This window comes from Perognathus longimembris, chromosome 16, assembly GCF_023159225.1.
Source record: "Perognathus longimembris pacificus isolate PPM17 chromosome 16, ASM2315922v1, whole genome shotgun sequence".
Classification (NCBI taxonomy): Eukaryota; Metazoa; Chordata; class Mammalia; order Rodentia; family Heteromyidae; genus Perognathus; species Perognathus longimembris.
The window spans coordinates 53,302,804-53,322,941 of record NC_063176.1 but is presented as its reverse complement, the minus strand read 5'-3'; the positions used below and the strand labels follow the sequence as shown (position 1 = coordinate 53,322,941).

The window sequence follows — 20,138 nt, the reverse complement described above, 5'->3', positions numbered from 1 at the left end:
ATATGAATACCAGTAGCTCATGCCTATGATCCTTGTAACGTAAGAGGGTGAAAACTGAGGAATGCAGTTCAAAGCATATCTAAGCAGAAAAGTCCATGAGACTCTTACCTCCAATTAGCCAACAACAACCTAAAAGTGAAAATGTGATTCAAGTGGTAGAGCATCAACCTTGAGTAAAAATAGTAAGGGAAACCATGCAACCTTTGTTTCTCTGGGTCTGGCTTTTTTCACTTAATATAATTTCCTTATGAATGGTACAATATCATTCTTTGTAACAGATGAGTAGAAATCCCGTGTGTGTGTGTGTATATATATATACTGCATTTCCTTGATCCATTTATCCATTAAGGGGCATCCAGGCAGATTCCATATCTTGGCTATGGTGAGCGTACTGCAATGGCTGTGCTGGTGGTATTATTGTATCCTGTGTTCTACTGAATAAATGCCCAGGAGTGGGATTGCTGGATCATAGGGTAGTTCTATGTTCCATTTTGTGAGAAACCTCCATATTGCTTTCCAGAGTGGTTGAACAGCTTACATTACCACCAATAATGTATTACAGTTCCCTTTTGGCTGCCCAAGTAGTTAGAAATGAATTAAGTGAAGTATAATAGAATCTATGGAGAGCTCAAATAGTATAATCTTTTAGAAAAGTCAAAGCCCAACAAAATCAACAGCAGGAAATGGGTACATACAAGAGCCAAGGAGAGAGGGGTAGATAAATGAAAGGGAAATGATGTAGTCAAGAATCCGCTGTATGTACCACAAAAGGAAGACAATGGAAGGAGTGTGTCCAAGAGGAGTGAGAATGTTGAAGGGGGTAACACTGTTCAAGGTACATTGTATTCAGAAATTGCTTTCTTACATGACACCTCCTTTGTACAACTAAAGATGATTTTTAAAAAATTAAAGCTAAAGGGCAGCACCTAAGACCTGAGTTCAAGCCCCATTACCAGCACAAAATATAAAAATTTTAAATTTTAAAAAATATAAGGCAAAAAGGGCTGGAAGAGGGGCTCAAGTGACAGAACCTGCCAATCAAGTGCAAAGCACTGAGTTCGAACCCTAGTCCAGAGTCCGGGGAAGGGGAGGGGGAGGAAGAAATGAGAAGACATGCTAATTCTCTAGAAACTGTAAATAAATACATATACAATTGTATTCCAGGACATTATTTATCATGGTGCTATATTAGAAAAAGAGCAGTTTAATGCTCGTGATATAAAGTTGCATAGTCATAAACTCAAATTAATAATGTATGAATCAAAGCACTGCATGATGCTATTTTACTGCTAACAATATATTTTCCTAGGTTTAAGATGTTGTACTAATAAGATCTTTTTCTTTAGTGAACTGTAATTCATATATTATAAAATGTAACATTTTAAAGTGTACAGCTTTTAGTGTACTGATTGAATTGTGTACCTGCTACCGCTAACTCTAACATTTTTCATTACACCAAAATCAAACCTTATAGCCATTCAATTACTTACCTTTCACTTCTCTTCCTAATTCCTAACCTACTTTTATTATAGATTTACCTGTTATGGATATTTCTGTTTGTGGCTTTCATTTACAATAGCATTTTGAAGGATCCATGTTTGAAGCATGTATTTGTGCTTCATTTATTTTTACGGCCAAATGACATTCTATTGTATGGATGGACGTACCTTACCACAGTTTGTTTATCCACTTGTCAGTAGTCAGACATACTCTTTGGCTATTGAGAATAATGTTGCTTTAACATTTCTGTATACATTTATATGTGAAGAGATTTCCATTTCTCATGAGAAGATGCCTAGGAATAGAACTGTTACTTCATGTGGCAACTCGCAGTTGAGTTTTTGAGGGAACTGTTTTCCATAGCAGCTATACCATTTTTATCAGTAATGGCATATTGCTAGTAATGACTACCAGTTGAAATTTTTCCCATCTTGATAAGAACTGTATGTTATTCCATTCTTCTACCTTTAGTGGATATGAAGTACTATCACATTATAATTGCAGTTCGTATTTTCTTAACAATGTAGTCGTATATCTTTTATTAAATTCTGACTGTGTAACTTCTTTGGTAAAATACATATTCAAGCATATTGCTCATTATTCAATTGGCATGTCCTTTTATTTTTGAATTTTAAATATTCCCTATAAAATATCAAATACAGGATATGTATAACATAAATATTTTCTCTTTTTACTAACAGATTTTCTTCATTTTTTGGTAATACCTTTAGATGGGCAAAAACTTTTTGTTTCATCATAAAAAGAGACACAATGCAATTCCCAGAAAAATCCACACTAGGAAAACATACACATCAGAAGTAATTCTGAGCAAAAAGAGACATGTGGGAGATACCACAATATTGAAACTCAAAATACATTACAGAGTCACAGGAACAAAAGCAGCATAGTACAGGCACAAAAACACATACAAAGGTCAATGGAACACAATAGATTGCTCAAAAATAAAACCACACCATTACAGTCATCTGACCTATAGCAAAGCCAAAAATATACAGTGGAGAAAAAGCCTGCTCAACAAATGGTGCCAGAAAAATTGGTTATATACATGCAGAAGATGGAAACTAGATCCCTACCTGTATAAAAGTCAACTTCAACGATCTTAATAAAAGACCTGAAACCTTCAAACTACCACAGGAAAACATGGGTAAACTCTGCAAGATATACATATAGGCTAATTATTTTCTGAATAGGGCTCCAACTGTCCAGAAAATAAGATTAAGTGTTATCAAATAAGACTACATCAAGTTAAAGAGCTTCTGCATATAAAAAAATAATATCCAAAACTACAATAGCTCAAAACACTAAACAATTAAAGAACAAATAACCTAATAAAGAGACAAATAAACTGAAAAGATAGTTCTCAGAAGAAATACAAATGGATAATAAATACATGAATAAATGTTCAACATCCTTAGTCATAAAAGAAATGTAAATCAAAGCTACACTACATTTCCCTGCAGTCACACTGGCAATCATCAAGAAAAAACAAGAAGCAAACACTGGAGAGGATTTTGGAGAAAAGGAACCCTAAACATTACTGGCAGAATGTAAACTACTACAACCAGTAGGCAAACCAACCTAGAAGCTCCTCAAAAAACTAAAAATAAGTCTTTCTTATGATATCACCATACAAATCTTTGGCATATCTGAAGAGTCCAAATTACTATTTGACTCACACTACCATAGTCATGTTTATTAGAACATGCTTATTATTCACATTAGCCAAATTTGAATATAGAAGTACCCAATAACTGATAAATGGATAAAAAACATAGTACATATATGTACCATAGATATTATATAGTAATAAAGAAAAATGATGTACCATTAGCAAGAACATGGATGGAACTAAAGAGCATCATACTGAGTGAGATAAGCCAAGCTCAAAAAGCAAATGCCACATGTTTTGCTCATCTGTGGAATTTATATCTAAAAGAAATATACTTAAAGACATCTATGTGCATATGTAGACATATGTGTATGTATGTATGTATAGACATAGAACTATGAGGCTAAGGATAACATGGGAAGGAGTGATAAAGAATGAGACTAACGGAGGGTGAATAGGGACTATATATTGTCTATGTCTCAAGATGGCATAAGGAATCTCATTGAAAAGTGTTGAATAGAGGGCTACAGAGATAGGGACTGAAAGAACTATAGAGGGTATTATGATTAAAATGTAATATACACATGTGTGAAATACCATGATAAAACCTAATGATACAATTCATGTACACTAAAAAATGAATGACAAAAACTAAAACCTAACTGAGGGTAAAGATAGGGAATCCGAATGAGGATGAATATGGTCAGTATATGCATATATGAAAATAAAACAATGAAACCTGTTGAGATTGTTCTCAGAAATGGGAGAGAGATGTGGGATAATGATAGAGGGGGGTTAGTTTAATCAGGGTGCATTGCTTTATACATTTGTGGGAGTGTCATCATGAAATCCCTTTTGTACTATTAACACATGCTAATAAAAACCTTAATAAAATGTTAAGTAAATAAAGTTCTCAGGAATAAATTTAACCAAGGAGTTAAAGGACTGGTGTGTTGAAATTATTTTTAAAAAACACTAATGAAACAGTCATACTGTTAAATGTCTAAGTATCAATATCATTCAACACCATCTACAGATTCAATGGAATCCCTCTCAAAACTGGACTGACATTTTTCACAGATTAAAAAAAAAGTCAGGGCTAGAGGTTTAGCTTACTGAAAACTGTCTACCATGAGCAATGATCATGATTTGATCCTTCCAGAATAATGACATTGGGTTGGTTTTTTTTGTTTGTTTCTTTGTTTTTTTTCACATTAGTAACAAAGTAGAAAATTATTTATGGAACTGTGCATTTTTATTAGCTATTTCCTTTTCTCTATTCATCATCCTAATTCTTTCATTGTATACTGTACGGTTTTTCTACTATAATACTTTATCATTGAATAATTTTGTCAGAATGCTGTGTGATATTTCCCTTTTCTTTTTTTATTAATTAAATTTTGTTGACAAGGTGTTATGCAAAAGGGGTACAGTTACATAATAAGGCAGTGAGTACATTTCTTGTGATATCTTACACCCTTGTTTGTTTTTCCCTTCCCTAGATCAGATAGGCATATATATAATACCCAGTGTACCAAAATCATATACAGTAATCACATAAGCGTACGCCAAAGGAAATTCACCTAGAACTTTAAACATAATGTCAACAATAGAATCCTCCAGTGTCCTTCTTAGAGTTTTTTTTAACATTTTTTTTAAAGTTTCAAAATATTTAGAACTAATGAGAATCTACCTAGGAGTCTCTCCCAGATGGTTTCTGAGGGAGGAGGTAACAAGTTTGATAAGAAATGTACTCACTGCCTTATGTATGAAACTATAACCCTTCTGTCCATCACTTTGACAATAAATAAGTAAAACAATATTAATTAATTAATACTTTAGAAAATGGGAAAATTCTTGCAGACTTTTCATGTTCTACCTTAATCAGAATCACTCCAACAAATTGCAGAAGGGGGAAGGGGATGGCTCAAATCTATGTTCTAAAAGGAAAAAAAAAAAAAAACACTTTTCTAAGGTACGCCATGACCTCTTCTAAGGTTAAAAAGCAAACTAAAAAAACCCTGAACCTCATTCCTTGTAGCTGCTCCTCCTTTACAACAGCATTACTTATGTATGTTGCATTCCTTCAGTGCCTGCTGTCTATTTCCTTTGTCTCTCTTGAACTGATTTTTTCTTATCTTTCACCCTCACCACACCAAATAATCTCCTTGCCCAGGTCATCATTAATTACTTCTACAAGGCTGAATCTAATAACAGTTTTCAGTCTTTATCTACTGATTACTCTCTTCTCCTTAAGATACTTATGTGTTTGGCTTCCCACGTACTGTAATCTTTCACACTTTCCCTCCCACCTCCATGGGCCAATTTTCCATTTTTCTTTCAGTCTTTTCAAATCCTCAAACTAAAAATATGAGTGTAATCCAATCCTTAAATCCTTTTATTTTTTTATATACTTTCCTTTGGTAAAATTCATATAGGCTCTTGGCTTTAACTGTCATTCACATTCTGTTGACATCTTGCCCTAACTTCCAGATTATCATAGCCAATCTGCCTACCAGATGTCTATTTAAGAAACACAGACAAACGAACTCCAAGATATGGAAACAAGAGGTTTTTCTTTGTTGTTGTTGTTGTTTTTTTTTTTGGCCAGTCCTGGGCCTTGGGCTCAGGGCCTGAGCACTGTCCCTGGCTTCTTCCCGCTCAAGGCTAGCACTCTGCCACTTGAGCCACAGCGCCACTTCTGGCCGTTTTCTGTATATGTGGTGCTGGGGAATCGAACCTAGGGCCTCGTGTATCCGAGGCAGGCACTCTTACCACTAGGCTATATCCCCAGCCCTGTTGTTGTTGTTTTTAATGTGCTATGTGAAGTTATTTCTTTTTTCTTTCGATTTTCTTTCCTATGGTTTATCTCCTGTTGCCACTGTATTTGATTTTGGTACCCTGGGTGTTGTACATACATATATCTGAGTTAGGGAAGGGAAGAGGAAACAACAAAATGGTGAGAAAAAGGACAAAGGGTGAACTAATCAAACAGCAATACTCACAAGATCTTGTGATGGAAATTAACTGTACAACCTGAGGGAGGGAGGATTGGGGGGCAGCAAAAGTAGGGGAAAACGAGAGGGGGTAACAAAAAAATGTACTCACTACCTTACATATGTAACCGTAACCCCTCTGTACATCATCCTGACAAGTAAATAAAAATAAATAAAAATTTAGACAAGAAGCACAGCAAGCTTAGTATGTCAAAAACTAAACTTTTGATCCTAAATTTCTTCCTCCCACATTCTTCTTCATCTCAGTAAACTGAACTTCAGCCTTTCACGATGATAATATGGGCTCTTCTTGGTTTCCTCAACCAATCTATCACAAAATTAAAATGTACAAAGGCTTACTACTTTCGTTGCTTTCACCTTGGTCCATGCCTCCATTGTGTCTCACCTGGAGGAGGCAGGTCCTCCTGCTTCCACTCTTGCCCATCACAACACAGCCTCAGAATGAGAGCTATGCTGAGCCTTTTCAAATACACTTTGCTCAGCACCCTCAGGGGCTTTCCACCTCACTCAATGTAAAAGCCAAAGCCCTTGAATATGATACAAAAACCTTTCTTAATCCATCCTCTTCCTAGATCCTTCCCTCCTTTATCAGTAATTTCAACAGCTATTCAAGTCACCCTTCTCTCCCCCACCCCACCTTTCTCTTTTTCTCACCCTTTCTTCTCTGCTTCTTCCCCTTTTCCTCTCCCTTTACATCTGTGCTTAGATGGCATCTCTCACACTTTCCCTAACTGCAATATTTGAAATACTTAAGGTCTCCCAAACTTTCATTGTCTTAATGTTAGAGAACACTTTGTGTGTGTGAATCTTTCTCATTCCAGTGGGAATATAATTGTGCTCTATTTGAAAAGTTACAGGTGAAAAGGAAGAAAGGAAGGCAGCAGCAATAGTGACAGAAATATGAGATTCATATGGGAAAAAAATAAAACATTGGAGTCTGATACTTTGGGATTACTACAGACAATAAGCAAAGAAGAAAAATATTCTAAGAAATGAGGAAAAGAGAAAAATGCTTTGATTTATAATGTATAAAGAGAATAAACTTTCCAAATCCTCAAACAATTGTTCATGTTTTAGAAATTAAAACCCACTTGAGTAAGTGGCTAACAATTACTTTTTTAATCATCTTATAAGGTCTGGGAACGTGGCCTAGTGGTAGAGTGCTCGCCTCGTATAAATGAAGGCCTGGGTTCGATTCCTCATCGCCACATAAACAGAAAAAGTCAGAACTGGTGCTGTGGCTCAAGAGGTAGAGTGCTAGCCTTGAGCAAAAAGAAGCCAGGGACAGTGCTCAGGCCCTGAGTTCAAGGCCCAGGACTGGCAGAAAAAAAACAAAAAACCCTAATCATCTTATATGTGATACATTTCATAGGAGCTGATAAATCTTTCAATAACAATCAAATGATACCTACTTAACTGTTTTACATTTCTACTCTCTAGATAAAATAAAAATTGTTGAAGATTCAGACTCTAGCATAGGCATATATTGTTATGCAAATTTGTTTTCAATTTTGATATATAACTACTTCTTGTACTGTTCTATTCCCAGAAAGAAAAAAAAAAACTGGTCCTTTAAAAGCCTTGTGATAATTTTATTGAGGGCATCAGTAAAATTTTCAACCTGAAATTTACTTGTTTTACTAGAAGATTTCCACAGAGTTTAGGGAACACAACTTACAGGGTACATTAAAATGTAACCTTTAAACTTCCCAATGTAAAACATCACTTCCTGGGCAGAGATAGTACTCCAAGAACAATCAATCAGTGCTAGGAAGAATATACACTCAACGTGGTTAATTAGTGCTGATGCACTCTTCTCTATACCCTCATCTGTCATGAAGATTGTTTACAAATCTGAGTTATTAGTCTTTATTTGGGAAAGGATCTGGTTAATATCTTTAAGAGTAGAAATCATTCATCCATCCACTCTATAGTGGAGCATGATAATTCCTACCCCCAATGCAAGTTACTGATAACCACCACCCCTCCACTAACTAAGAAGCTATAAATCAGGACTAGGGCAGCTCCTATGCAACCCCTGTTAATTCTGTTTATAATCTATCCAACTGAGAATGTTAGCGAGTCAGAGAAAAAACTGGCTGATGGATCAGATAGTAGAAAAGCATAACAGATTAAAGATAGAACTAACAACAAAATGATAAATTAAAATATCACATGGTTATAAAACAGAGTGAATTTAATATTTATCTTAAAAATTTAACATTTCTTATTTTTTCTTAGAAAAACTAAATAATAAAACTATCCTCAACTGTGGATCAAAACATTTTAATTAAACATAAAAATTCTTAAAACTCTGTAAATATAGAAAGTGGCCATTTCCAACATAGAAAGGATACAGACTAGGAGAAAGAGTAAACTTCCTAAATCTTTTCTATTTGTTTAATTGCAATCTGACACGAAATCTAAGCTATCTCATTTCAAACATGATCCAGCATTAATGTAACTATGACATCAACCTAAGAAAATTCCTATGGATACTATTCACCAGGGTAGAATTCAGTAGAGCAGTTGGTTTAGAATTCAGTTGAAGACCATCTAATACAGTCCTTATACCTTTGTTCAAGAGACCCCTTTCCAATCAATAGCTGGGCATGGAGGTCGAGATAGGGAAGATAATGGTTCTAGACCAACCTGGACAGAAAGTTCAAGAGACTCTATCCCAATAGAGTAAGTTTACTGTGGTTGTCTGTACCTGTCATCTCAGCTGTAACAGAAACCTTAACAGACACATTATAGTACGTGTGCATGCAGACAAGAGCAAGACTCCTTCTCGAAAATAAGTACAAAAAAGGGTAGAGGCATGGTTCAGCAGTAGAGCACTTGCCTAACATGCTTAAGGTTCTAAGTGCAAGCTCCAGTATTGCTAAAACAACACATTTCTGTGAAGTGAAAATACTAGGTTATGAATGAAGTGTCTCTTAATCTACAGTCCATGACCTTAACCACTATTCAAGACTTCGTTTAATACCTTAAGTTGTACAAAGAAATATCACTAAGTAGTATGCAATAGATTTTCAGAACAGAATATAGGCTAAAACAGTTTCAATTGTTGAACACATGTAAGCATTATATATTGAAATAATGAATGTTCTAATTATCAAACATTGTGTCCATTCTATTAAAGCAAGTATCTTCATCTACTGGCTACTTCAATAATTTACTCCAGCTATTCTGTACATTTAAACATAATCTACAATTCATCTTTGTATCCAGCTGTCCACTATTAGCAGCCCAAATTTCTGAATTTAAGTATTTCTAATAAAAAGCAAGTGACCTTATAACTAACTTACCAATTATAAATATGTAACAAATTCACACACAGATGTTCCTACTAAAACCTGAAGTACTACTATTAATGTTTTCAGAATACATACACTTCTTTCAACATATGCCTTCTACCTTAAGTGGAAAAGAATAAAACTCAATGATGAACTTAAAACCACATTTAAACAAGATGGCCACATTTAAATAATAAAGTTGGATAATAATCCTGGTGTCCTACTATTGTACATCTCTTGCTTTGCCGATTTGAAATCTTTGAGAATGCTATTGCTTTTCAATAATTATATCATCCCTAAAAAAAAAAAAAAAAAAAAAGAATGTATAGTACTATACTATTGTTAACACCAGTTTGGAAACCAAAGTTCTAAAGTACTCAGGAGACTCAGAGCCTTAATAGGCTTAACTGAAGAAGGATCTTTCATTACATGATCACATGAAATTGGGCCACAGACAGATTATGCAGTAAATAACATCCACGAAAATTTGTTCATCTATAATTTCTTCATTTTCCATATATAACACTATGTAACTGCTTACTGTTATATAATATCTTATCAAATAGCTAAGTCAAAAGTGATTCAACATGACTTTCATCCAAAATATCAAACACAGCACTATTAATTTTCTGCAAAAATTCAGATAACTTGTATGTTTGTTATTAAATAACTTAAGTATGTTTTTGAGACCTAGGTATGTCACCACCATTCCAGCAGCTGGATATTGTCTAATATGCAGGCTCTGATGATAAGCAGTGGTAGATACATAACTAAACAACATAAATATATAACATAAGGTATACAATTATGTACCACTATACTATTTTCTCAGATGGTGGTTAGACTATATTTTGAAAAAATAAAATTAAATCTCAATTCCTGCCCTATCTCAATAATTCATCTTAAGGTGATGAGAACCCTCCAAGAAATTTTACCATAAATCAGTGCTTTCATATTATGACAATTAAGAAGTTATCTCCTAAAATGCAAAGATGCATGCAAAAGCAGAAAGATTTCAGTGAACTAAAAAGCAGCTGCTTCACTAAAAGAGAATTATTTACAGAACACATGGGGAAAATTTAGTAAAAGTATAAAACAAACAATACAATTTCTACCCACATAATACCATTTCATGATATACAATACTGTTCTCTAGAGAATATAATGATGTTATTATTTCTTATTCCCCAGAAAAATAGCATTCACACCTGTTTTGCTGTGGGTTTAAATTGAGGCTTAGAATTACTAATGCTCACCTAGGTGTGTAAAAATCACATATTGCATAAATCCTGCTTTTCTCTTCAGGAAACACTTTCCCAAACATTATAGAGAAAAATGAACTATGTTTTCAACACCTTTGGAGAAGATAATTCTCTTGGCAGTATACGTGGATACAGATTTAACAAGCCTTGTAGTCAGAAAAAAAAACACAAAAAAAAACTCCTGATGTAAATCCTCCATGGAGCCGAGCACCGATGGCTCCTGCCTGTAATCCTAGATACAAAGGAGGCTGAGATCTGTGGATCAAGGTTTGAAGCCAGCCCAGGAAGGAAAATCTGTGACACTCTTATCTCCAATTAACCACCAGAAAACCGGAAGTGAAGTTGTAGCTCAAAGTGGTAGGGTACTAGTCTTGAGCAGAAAAGCTCAGAGACAGCGCCCAGGGCTTAAGTTCCACCAATATACATGCATGCATACACACATACATACATACATGCACACGTATTGACATCCATGGTAAAATTTAAATTTAGTTTCTCTTTGTGACTTCTAACACCATTAAGACTGTCAAGTCATATTATAATATCTCCATATACTGAACATCTTTATTAATGTCTCCTCCAGATCACTGCACTGCATAATTATGAATGAAACAGCATTCTAGTACACAATTCACTTTTATGGTTTTTATATGCTCTCTACAATAGCTCAAGAAATAGACCTCAAAAATTAATTACCCATCATTTTTACCAAAGACTGTTCATCCCTCAAATACAATTCTCAAAGAAAAATTTATCTGCATTTTAGAACAAACCAAAGCTTATAAGAGATAGGAGCATGGAACAATGGATACAGAATTCCATGCGGACACTGCTTCCTTCTCTCGAATGGATCATTTAATGAAATACATCTCAAAACTGTGGGACAGACCTGAAGTTTCAATACAACATCACAAATCTACAGCCGTGTTGCTGTTCTTAATAGCCCATACTGCTTCCTCAAGACCACAGGAAGCCAAAATACACACTGGCAGAACTGAACTTACCTTCACAGGAACTGGCCAAAAGCAGCAGAGCAAGTACCATAGAGTAAGCAGCAAAACAGTTATTGAGTAGTACATAGGCAGTGAAGGGAGGTCTTTACCACACTGTAATGCCTGAAATGGGGGTTTAATTCACATGTTTAAAAGATGTTTCTCAGAAGGTAAGGTACACTAAAATGGTGTACTGTAAATTTCAAAGAATAGAGATCATTTGTGAGGGGAAAACAGTGCTTAACAAGATTATTCACATCCCTCAAGCTTTTCTGCTAAATGTGCTCACTCCTAAAAAGGCTGTTTACAAGCATCAAATCTGTTTGCTTGGGAATATAATCTACAGGAGAAGCAAATGTCTTACAAGTTTTCAGTGCAGAACGCTATACGAAACTGCCACAGACTGCTGTACTAAACAACACAATTATTTCTCACATTCTAGAGACTGAGAAGTCCAAGATCAAGGTGCTGGTAGATTTGCTGTCTATGGTACCCTATTCCTGGGGAAAGACATCTCTCTTCTGTGTGTCTTACCAGGTAATCCCACTTGAGAGAGGTCTCCACTCTCAAGATTTAATTACCTCCCCAAAACAACCACCTCCAATTACCATCATATTGGGGGCTCAAACTTCAACATATGAATGAGTGGGGAGACACAAATGTGCAGTCCACAGCAGCAAATAACCTTTACTCTACACAAATAAGTAATGATGACTTACTCTTATTGCCCACCAAAGCCACTAGTGGATGAGTTTCTGACTCTTCACTCACTTTCTTCACCACCGTATACCAATCTTCTAAATTCTCAAAGCTTTGATAATTTGTGATATCATATACCAAGAGGATTCCCTGTCACAAAAGAGTTATGAAATATGTCAAATATTATTTGAAAACATACTACTAATACTCTTCAGCAGAGCTTCAGGCAGGTCAAGCAACATAAAAATACGAAAGTGAAACTTTTTATATGCAGACTAATTTCAATTTAAATTAAGTTTCTAGCAGATAATGTGGAATATCTACATTCACAACAAATCCAGCAATTAAATGCAGTGTGAGCAAAGGTAAAATTTTATCATAATTGCAAGTGGTTTCTCAATGACTTATGCTTAGTAAAGTACAATAAATAAGAGAAAGAAAAACTACAAGGTCTATAATCCTGCCTCTTAAGTCAACTGAGGTCAAACATTTAAACTTTTCAGTAATGAACCATCTGCTATTAATCTTTTAAAATACTTTCTGAAATGGAGATTCCATGACATTTCTGATAGTCAATTTCAGTGTTTCACACAATTTTCTTTGAATGAAACATTAGCTTCCTCCTTTGGTGCTCTGTGAATTGGAGAACTTGAGACTGTACATCTTATAATAACCCTTCATATTCTTGAAGATAGTTAAGTAACTCCTTTACCGTCTGCTTTCCAGAGCAAACAAACTCAATTTCTTAAACTTGTCTCAAAGGGGCTATTTTCTATCCTTTAATCATAGTTGTTGATTCTTCCCAGGACACACTACATATAGTTTTTTGACATCCTCTTTAAAATGAGCAATGTAAAACTGGACATGATACCATAATAAGAGTTTGAGCAAAGCCAAATATAACAAAAGGATTACTTTCTTACTCTTATATATTATATTACTTTTAATTTATCCCATTCTTTTGTGGGGAAAGAATGAGAAATATACACATAGAAAGCATGATAGTACTACATTCTTGATTCTCATACGATTTATGATCAGACAATACAGAGTTCCAGATACAGTGTAAGTCTGGACTATAATGACATTTACATCTACTGCTTAGGTTGGAATAATAATCAACTATTTCTGTGCCTACTGTGTATCAAACACTTATCTGAATCTTTTCATTTATTCTCATAACATTCACAAGAGGCTAGCATTATTTCCGTCTTACTGAAAAAGAGTTTACAGTTAAGGCCATAGCAACTTCTTATACAAGGCCATAAATGTAAGCCCCAGTACTGCCCCACTCCCCTCCAAAAGAAGTTGTCACAGCTGAAGTTACACTGATAGATAAGTGATTGAAGCAAAACTTGAGTCACAGACTAAGTAAAAAGATCTGCACATGCTAGGGAAGCATGCTTGTGGAAGCACAGAATTCCATTGTGTATATATACCACATTTTCTTGATACTGAGGGGCATCTGGGTTGGTTCTGTATCTTAGCTATGGTAAATAATGCTACAATGAACATGGTTGTGGTGGTAGCTTTAGTTTGGCCTTGTTTGTGGTCATTTGGGTAAATTTCCAGGAATGGGATTGCTGGGTCATAGGGGAGCTCTATGTTTAGTCTTTTAAGGAACCTCCATACTGCTTTCCAGAGTTGTTGAACAAGTTTGTACTCTCATCAATAGTGTAGTAGTGTTCCCTTTTGGCCACATCCCGCCAGCATCTCTTTATTATTAGATTTCTTGGAAATGGCCATTCTAACTGGGGTGAGGTAGAATATCAATGTTACTCTGATTTGCATTTCTTTTATGGCCAGAGATATTGAACAGCATGGTCTACTGGCCATTGTTATTTCCTCTTGAGAGAAGTCTCTCTTTCAGTCATTAGCCTACTTGTTAGGAAAAAAATTATATTAAGCAAAGCAAGCCAGGTCCAAAGAAACACAGGTTATATGGTTTCCCTCATTTGTAACAACTAGAGTATGTCTATGATATTCTTAGCAGAGGACCACAATAGCCCAATTGCTAGATGCATATGGCCATATATAATGAAGTGTACCAAAATGAACTCCAAGAACTAGAAAACAGGAAGTTATTATATACTGTTTTCTTTTTCTTTCTTTTTTTTTTTTTTTTTTAGTTTTCTGTACTCTTTGTCAGATATAACTTTATCTTATCAGTGAAAGAGGAAGGGAATCACAGAAACAGCAGGACAAAGGATGAACTAATGCAACAATAATACTCACTAGACACTATGCTGGAAATGAACTTTCCAACTTGTGGAGAGGAAGGGAAGGGAACAGTAGAAAATGAAGGCAAGGATAACAGTGTTCAAAAAGATATGTACTCATTACCTTACTTATATAACTATAATACCCATGTTTATCACCTTTACAGTAAATTAAAACAAAAGAGAAAAAAAACAATAAGTTTTAAACCTCAAAAGACTCACAATCCTAGCAAAAGAAGACACACAAATATCATAAAACACAGTGGTCATTGCCACTAACAGGCTGGTAAGTACTAATCAACTGGCTCAAGGCCCAGAGGGAATGGTGTTGGGAATACCATTTGCCATTTTCACAGCACAATGAGTACACTATTCTCATATTTAGCTATCAATGTGACATCTCTGAGGATAGAACTGGGGAAGACACCATAAGACTTCATTTCTAACATACATATACATCAAATGTAAATAAGTCCAGAATCAGATAACAGAAAGTAATAGTAATAATTACTAAGTAGTGTATTTTAGACACATAATATCTTCATTTTAACAAAAGCTTTAGAGTTTATATAAAATTTTAATCATGAATATATTTAATCATTGAATTGCTAAAATTTTTAGCGGCTGATTTTCTCCAGCTAAAACAAGCTGGATCTAAAACCACTACAATGACCCTAGGTCATCTAGTTTTTCTTGGCCTCAAGTTTTGTGCTTCTAAAATCTTTTGAATTCGATAGTCTCTAAGATTGCTTTCAACTTAAATGTTCTATAATTTTTATGCAAAATCACTTGTCTGATTCACTCTGACAATTTAGACATCTATCCATGATGCTTGATCGAGAATTATATGAAGTAAAAGCATAATGTCAATTTGTTGACTAAAGCTCCAAAACTGACCTCTGAGAAAGGTTAACTTTCAACCTACTGACCCCACCTCCAGTTGTTATAGGTGACGCTACATAACTTTTTTTTTTTTTTTTTTTGGCCAGTCCTGGGCCTTGGACTCAGGGCCTAAGCACTGTCCCTGGCTTCTTCCCGCTCAAGGCTAGCACTCTGCCACTTGAGCCACAGCGCCGCTTCTGGCCATTTTCTGTATATGTGGTGCTGGGGAATCGAACCTAGGGCCTCATGTATCCGAGGCAGGCACTCTTGCCACTAGGCTATATCCCCAGCCCCAGCTACATAACTTTTTGTTGCAAAGACCTCTAGTCTTAGATGCCAGTCCTGGACAAGCCATCTATATTATCTGGACAATGTTCTGTTATCTAACTTTTTTAAATAATGACTTTAAATTAATATAATATAAAATTGCAAAAGATCCTTTATTATTCTTAGAAATCAGGAAACACATTTTCATGGTAATTTAGGGAAATATTTTATTCTTGTTAAATAGGGCCTAGACCCATAAGCCTGAACCTTAAAATGCTTGGAACCATTCTGATTAACACATGAAGCTTTTATCTTCATGTGAGGTAATACCTGAATATGCTAAGATACACATAAATAGAACATAATCACCTATCTTCCAATACTACATTAGTGATACGGAATAAAAATTTAAAACTATTGATCTAAAAAAGAGATTAGGATACAGTGCCTTTGGGTTGAGTCCATATATACTTATGATTAAGCTTTTATTAATAATTATAGTCACTTGCTTAAACATTATCAACGGCTGCATTTGTGCTACACTGCAAAGTTGAATAGCAACAGAGATAGTAACTGCTTGCAAGTTGCAAGTTGTTCTGAGTCCTTCAGGACTGATACAAAGGATAGGAGATAGCGGGCATTGGTGGCTCGTGACTGCAATCCTAGCTATTCAGGAGGCTGAGATCTGAGGATCAAGGTAATTAACACAGAAAAAGCCTTTCAAGCAAAGGAAAAGGAGCTCAGTGTCAATGCCCAGGCCCAATGTTCGAGCCCCAGGACCAGGACTTTCAAGTTTAATTCTTCTACAAAATCCTTCTCCTAACTTTTACAAATTAAATGCACATGATCTACACCTCCAATTTTAAGAAGATACTAGCATCCTTCTCTCTATAAATTAAGACTTGTATATATTACATGAGTTTACTTTATATGGTATTTTTATCTGTTTCTTTTTTTTTCATTGTTGTTTTTCTTTTTAATGTACTATGTGAAATTATTTCTTTGTTCTTTCATTTTTCTTTCCTATGTCTTAGCCCCTGTTGTCACTATATTTGACTTTGGTATCCTGGGTATTGTGTATACATTCATCTGAATTGGGGAAAGGAAGGGGAACATCAAAATGGCCAGACAAAGATAAAGGGGGAACCAATGCAGCAGCGATACTCACAAGACAATATGTTAGAAATTAACTGTATAACTCGGGGGGAGGTTGGGGAGGAGGGAAGATGGGAGAAAAATGAGGGGAGGGGTAACAAGTTTGACAAGAAATGTATTCACCACATTACATGTGTAACTGTAACCCCTCTGCACACCACCATGACAATAAAATTAAGAAAAAAAGAAAGAAAAACAAAAAAAGACAGAGACCAAAATGAAGCAAGTAGGCCAAATAAGATGTCAAAAGTAACTCACCGAAAACATACACATTTTTCTAACATGAGTTATACGTATTTTGTTCTAAAAGCATTTTTTACCAGGCTATTCTGGTACCAAAGCTTAACCTGAGTCATTTGAAAATTAAAAAAATAATGAAATAGAGTAAAAATTATTGTCTTCTCTCTTAGAAAAATAAAATTAGCTGCTTGAAATGTTTACTAGCATCTTAGGTGATTTCATGTTTGGTGAATATATTCAGGATACAAAAGCACCTGCATAAAATGTGTTATTTTCTCACCAATTTTTATCTGTTTCATCTACCTTTTTTTTTTTTTTTTTGTCGGTGGTGGAGCTTGAACCCAGGGATATGAGTGCTACCCCTGAGCTTTTTTTGCTCAAGATTAGTGCTCTACCTCTGTGAGGTACAGTTCCACTTCCAGTTTTCTGGTAGTTAATTGGAAATGCGTCTCAGACTTTCCCACCAGGGCAGGCTTCAACCACGATCCTTAGATCTCAGCCTCCCAAGGAGCTAGGATTACAAGCATGAGCCACTGGTGCCTGGCTTATCATCATATAAAAAAGTATCAAATGGCTGCTAGTCTCAAAGTAACAGTAAAGAGCAGTTTTGAACTAAAAACACCAGATGCAACATTTCACAATTTTAAAGGTAAAATATTATGTAGATTTCACTGTATGATTTAACGGATGTCAAACACAGTACACACATTATTTAACCTCAAAAATGTAAGATTCCCTCATTTCCAAAAATGCAGGTCATATTTTTCACTGTGACCTGCAAAAGAAGTCAGGTATTCGTTTTTAGTTATATAGAGAAATTAATCAATACTAGTATATACAACAGTCATAACATAACTCCTTGCTATGTAAGTACAACCTACAGGAGATACTAATGCAAAAGGGATATAAATATAGCAATAATTTGGCAAATATCCAAATAAATTCACAGTGAAATGCAGCAGAAGGTCCCGGGAAATCCGATTTGCAGATGTGCTTTCTCCCCACTTGTCCCACAGGCACCCACTTTTGTTGGCCATTAATGGCAGCTCATCTGTGTGGGGCACTGGCACACAATAACAGTTATGTTCTACCTCACAAATGACTACACTTCATTGAGTGTATGCTCAGTGGGGGCAGTGTTTGCAAACCACTTAGATTCCAGGATGGAAGGAGCTATGAAAATGAAACATCCAGTCCTTCTCTGAGGTTTGTTATTAGCCTCTGTTAGCCACAAGTTACATGGCACTAAACACTAGGTACTGTGTGTTTGCCTCTAACCACTGGGAAAAATAGCCTATAACATCTTTCTGAAGACTCCTAGAAAATTTCAAGTTAATTTAAAATCTGGGGATTTAACTGGGACATACTTCAATTCTTACAACAAGTTCTTGTCAAAGTGTCTCAGGAATTCTTTTCAGGTGTCAATTCAGTTTGATTTCAGGCAACAGTATTCAATAGTATTCAATAATATTCAATAGTTTAATACAATTAGGGGTGAAGTAAAGAAACTAACCACTTTTATTTAGGCCAAAATTAACTTCTATCCTACAAAGAAACATCTTTCTATGTGTTAAGAAATACTTTTTAAATACATTTACTGGCATAATAACCTAAACATATGCAATTCTTTCTATATACCATATAGTTTGTTGTAAAAGTTAAACATCATTCTACATAGCACATTAAATCGCCTGAAAATATCTTGTCAAAATACTTATCGAGAAGAAAAAATGCATACTACACATTTACCAATAAGGTAAAATTTTAAATTGATCATATATATATTATTTGTCAAATATTTGTCATGCAAATGTGCACCAAAATACAAAATATTCATGAAGCAGTCAACAGAAAGCATCTACTTCAATTCATGAAGCAAAACAGAGCTCCTTTAGAAAATAATTACAAAATTATATATTAGAATGCTTTGAAAAGTAATATTTTCACAACAGAGGATCACAAGAGCCCAATAGCTATGCCCTTATGAACACATAAGATGATGCTAAGTGGGCTGGGAATATGGCCTAGTGGAAAAGTGCGCGCCTCTTATACGTGAAGCCCTCGGTTCAATTCCCCCGCACCACATATATAGAAAAAGCCAGAAGTGGCGCTGTTGCCCACGTTAGAGTGCTAGCCTTGAGCAAAAGAAGCCAGGGACAGTGCTCAGGCCCTGAGTCCAAGCCTCAGGACTGGCAATAAATAAATAATCTTTATTAAAAACAAAAGATGATGCTAAGTGAAATGAACTCCATGTTATGGAAATGACTGTCATATCACTGTTGTAATTACTTTGAACATGCCATGTGAAACCATAGCTTCTATTGTTGATGATCCTCTTGTATCCCCTTCCTGTGGTTGTACCTGCACTATCACTGTATCTTGTCTGAGTACATTGGAAAGTGTATATACTGGTATTAGAACTAGGAAAGTGAAAGGGAATACCAAAATCGAGAGACACAGGATAAAAAGACAAACGACTACAAAAGCAATACTTGCAAAACTGTTTGGTGTAAACCAATTGAACAACTCATGGGGGGAGAGAAAAAGGGGAGGGGGGAATGAGGGAGGAGGTAACAAACAGTACAAGAAATGTATCCAATGCCTAACGTATGAAACTGTAACCTCTCTGTACATCAGTTTGACAATAAAAAAAAATTAAAAAAAGAAAAGTAGTATTTTCCCCAAATAATGTATCAGAGCTTCTGGACAAATTATTATGTATAGTTTAACAAAATACAAAGGAAGGATCCTTTTATGTATTTTACACATATTTAGGAATCTCTGTAAAGTCACTTACAACAATTCATTTCATCATCCCAGAATTTCATTTGCTGGGACAATGAAACTATTGATGTATTTCACAGAAACACTGTCCCACACTGTTGCTTAACATACAGGGTATGGGCTTATAGCAGAATTTACAGTGTACACAACCTAAAACATCAGCATATAAAAATGTACCTTCAAGAAATAATA

General features: G+C 35.2%; 1 protein-coding gene across 1 annotated transcript in view; it reads right to left on the bottom strand.

Annotated features, from left to right (window-relative positions):
• The window catches only part of Rab28 (RAB28, member RAS oncogene family), a 58,866-nt gene that overhangs the window by 27,840 nt on the left and 10,888 nt on the right, over positions 1–20,138 (bottom strand). The window contains exons 4-5 of the mRNA XM_048364131.1: positions 18,044–18,225; positions 12,420–12,549 (exon numbers count right to left, since the gene is read on the bottom strand). Of these exons, the coding sequence (XP_048220088.1) occupies positions 12,420–12,549; positions 18,044–18,225 (312 nt within the window). The remainder of the gene's footprint in view (positions 1–12,419; positions 12,550–18,043; positions 18,226–20,138) is intronic.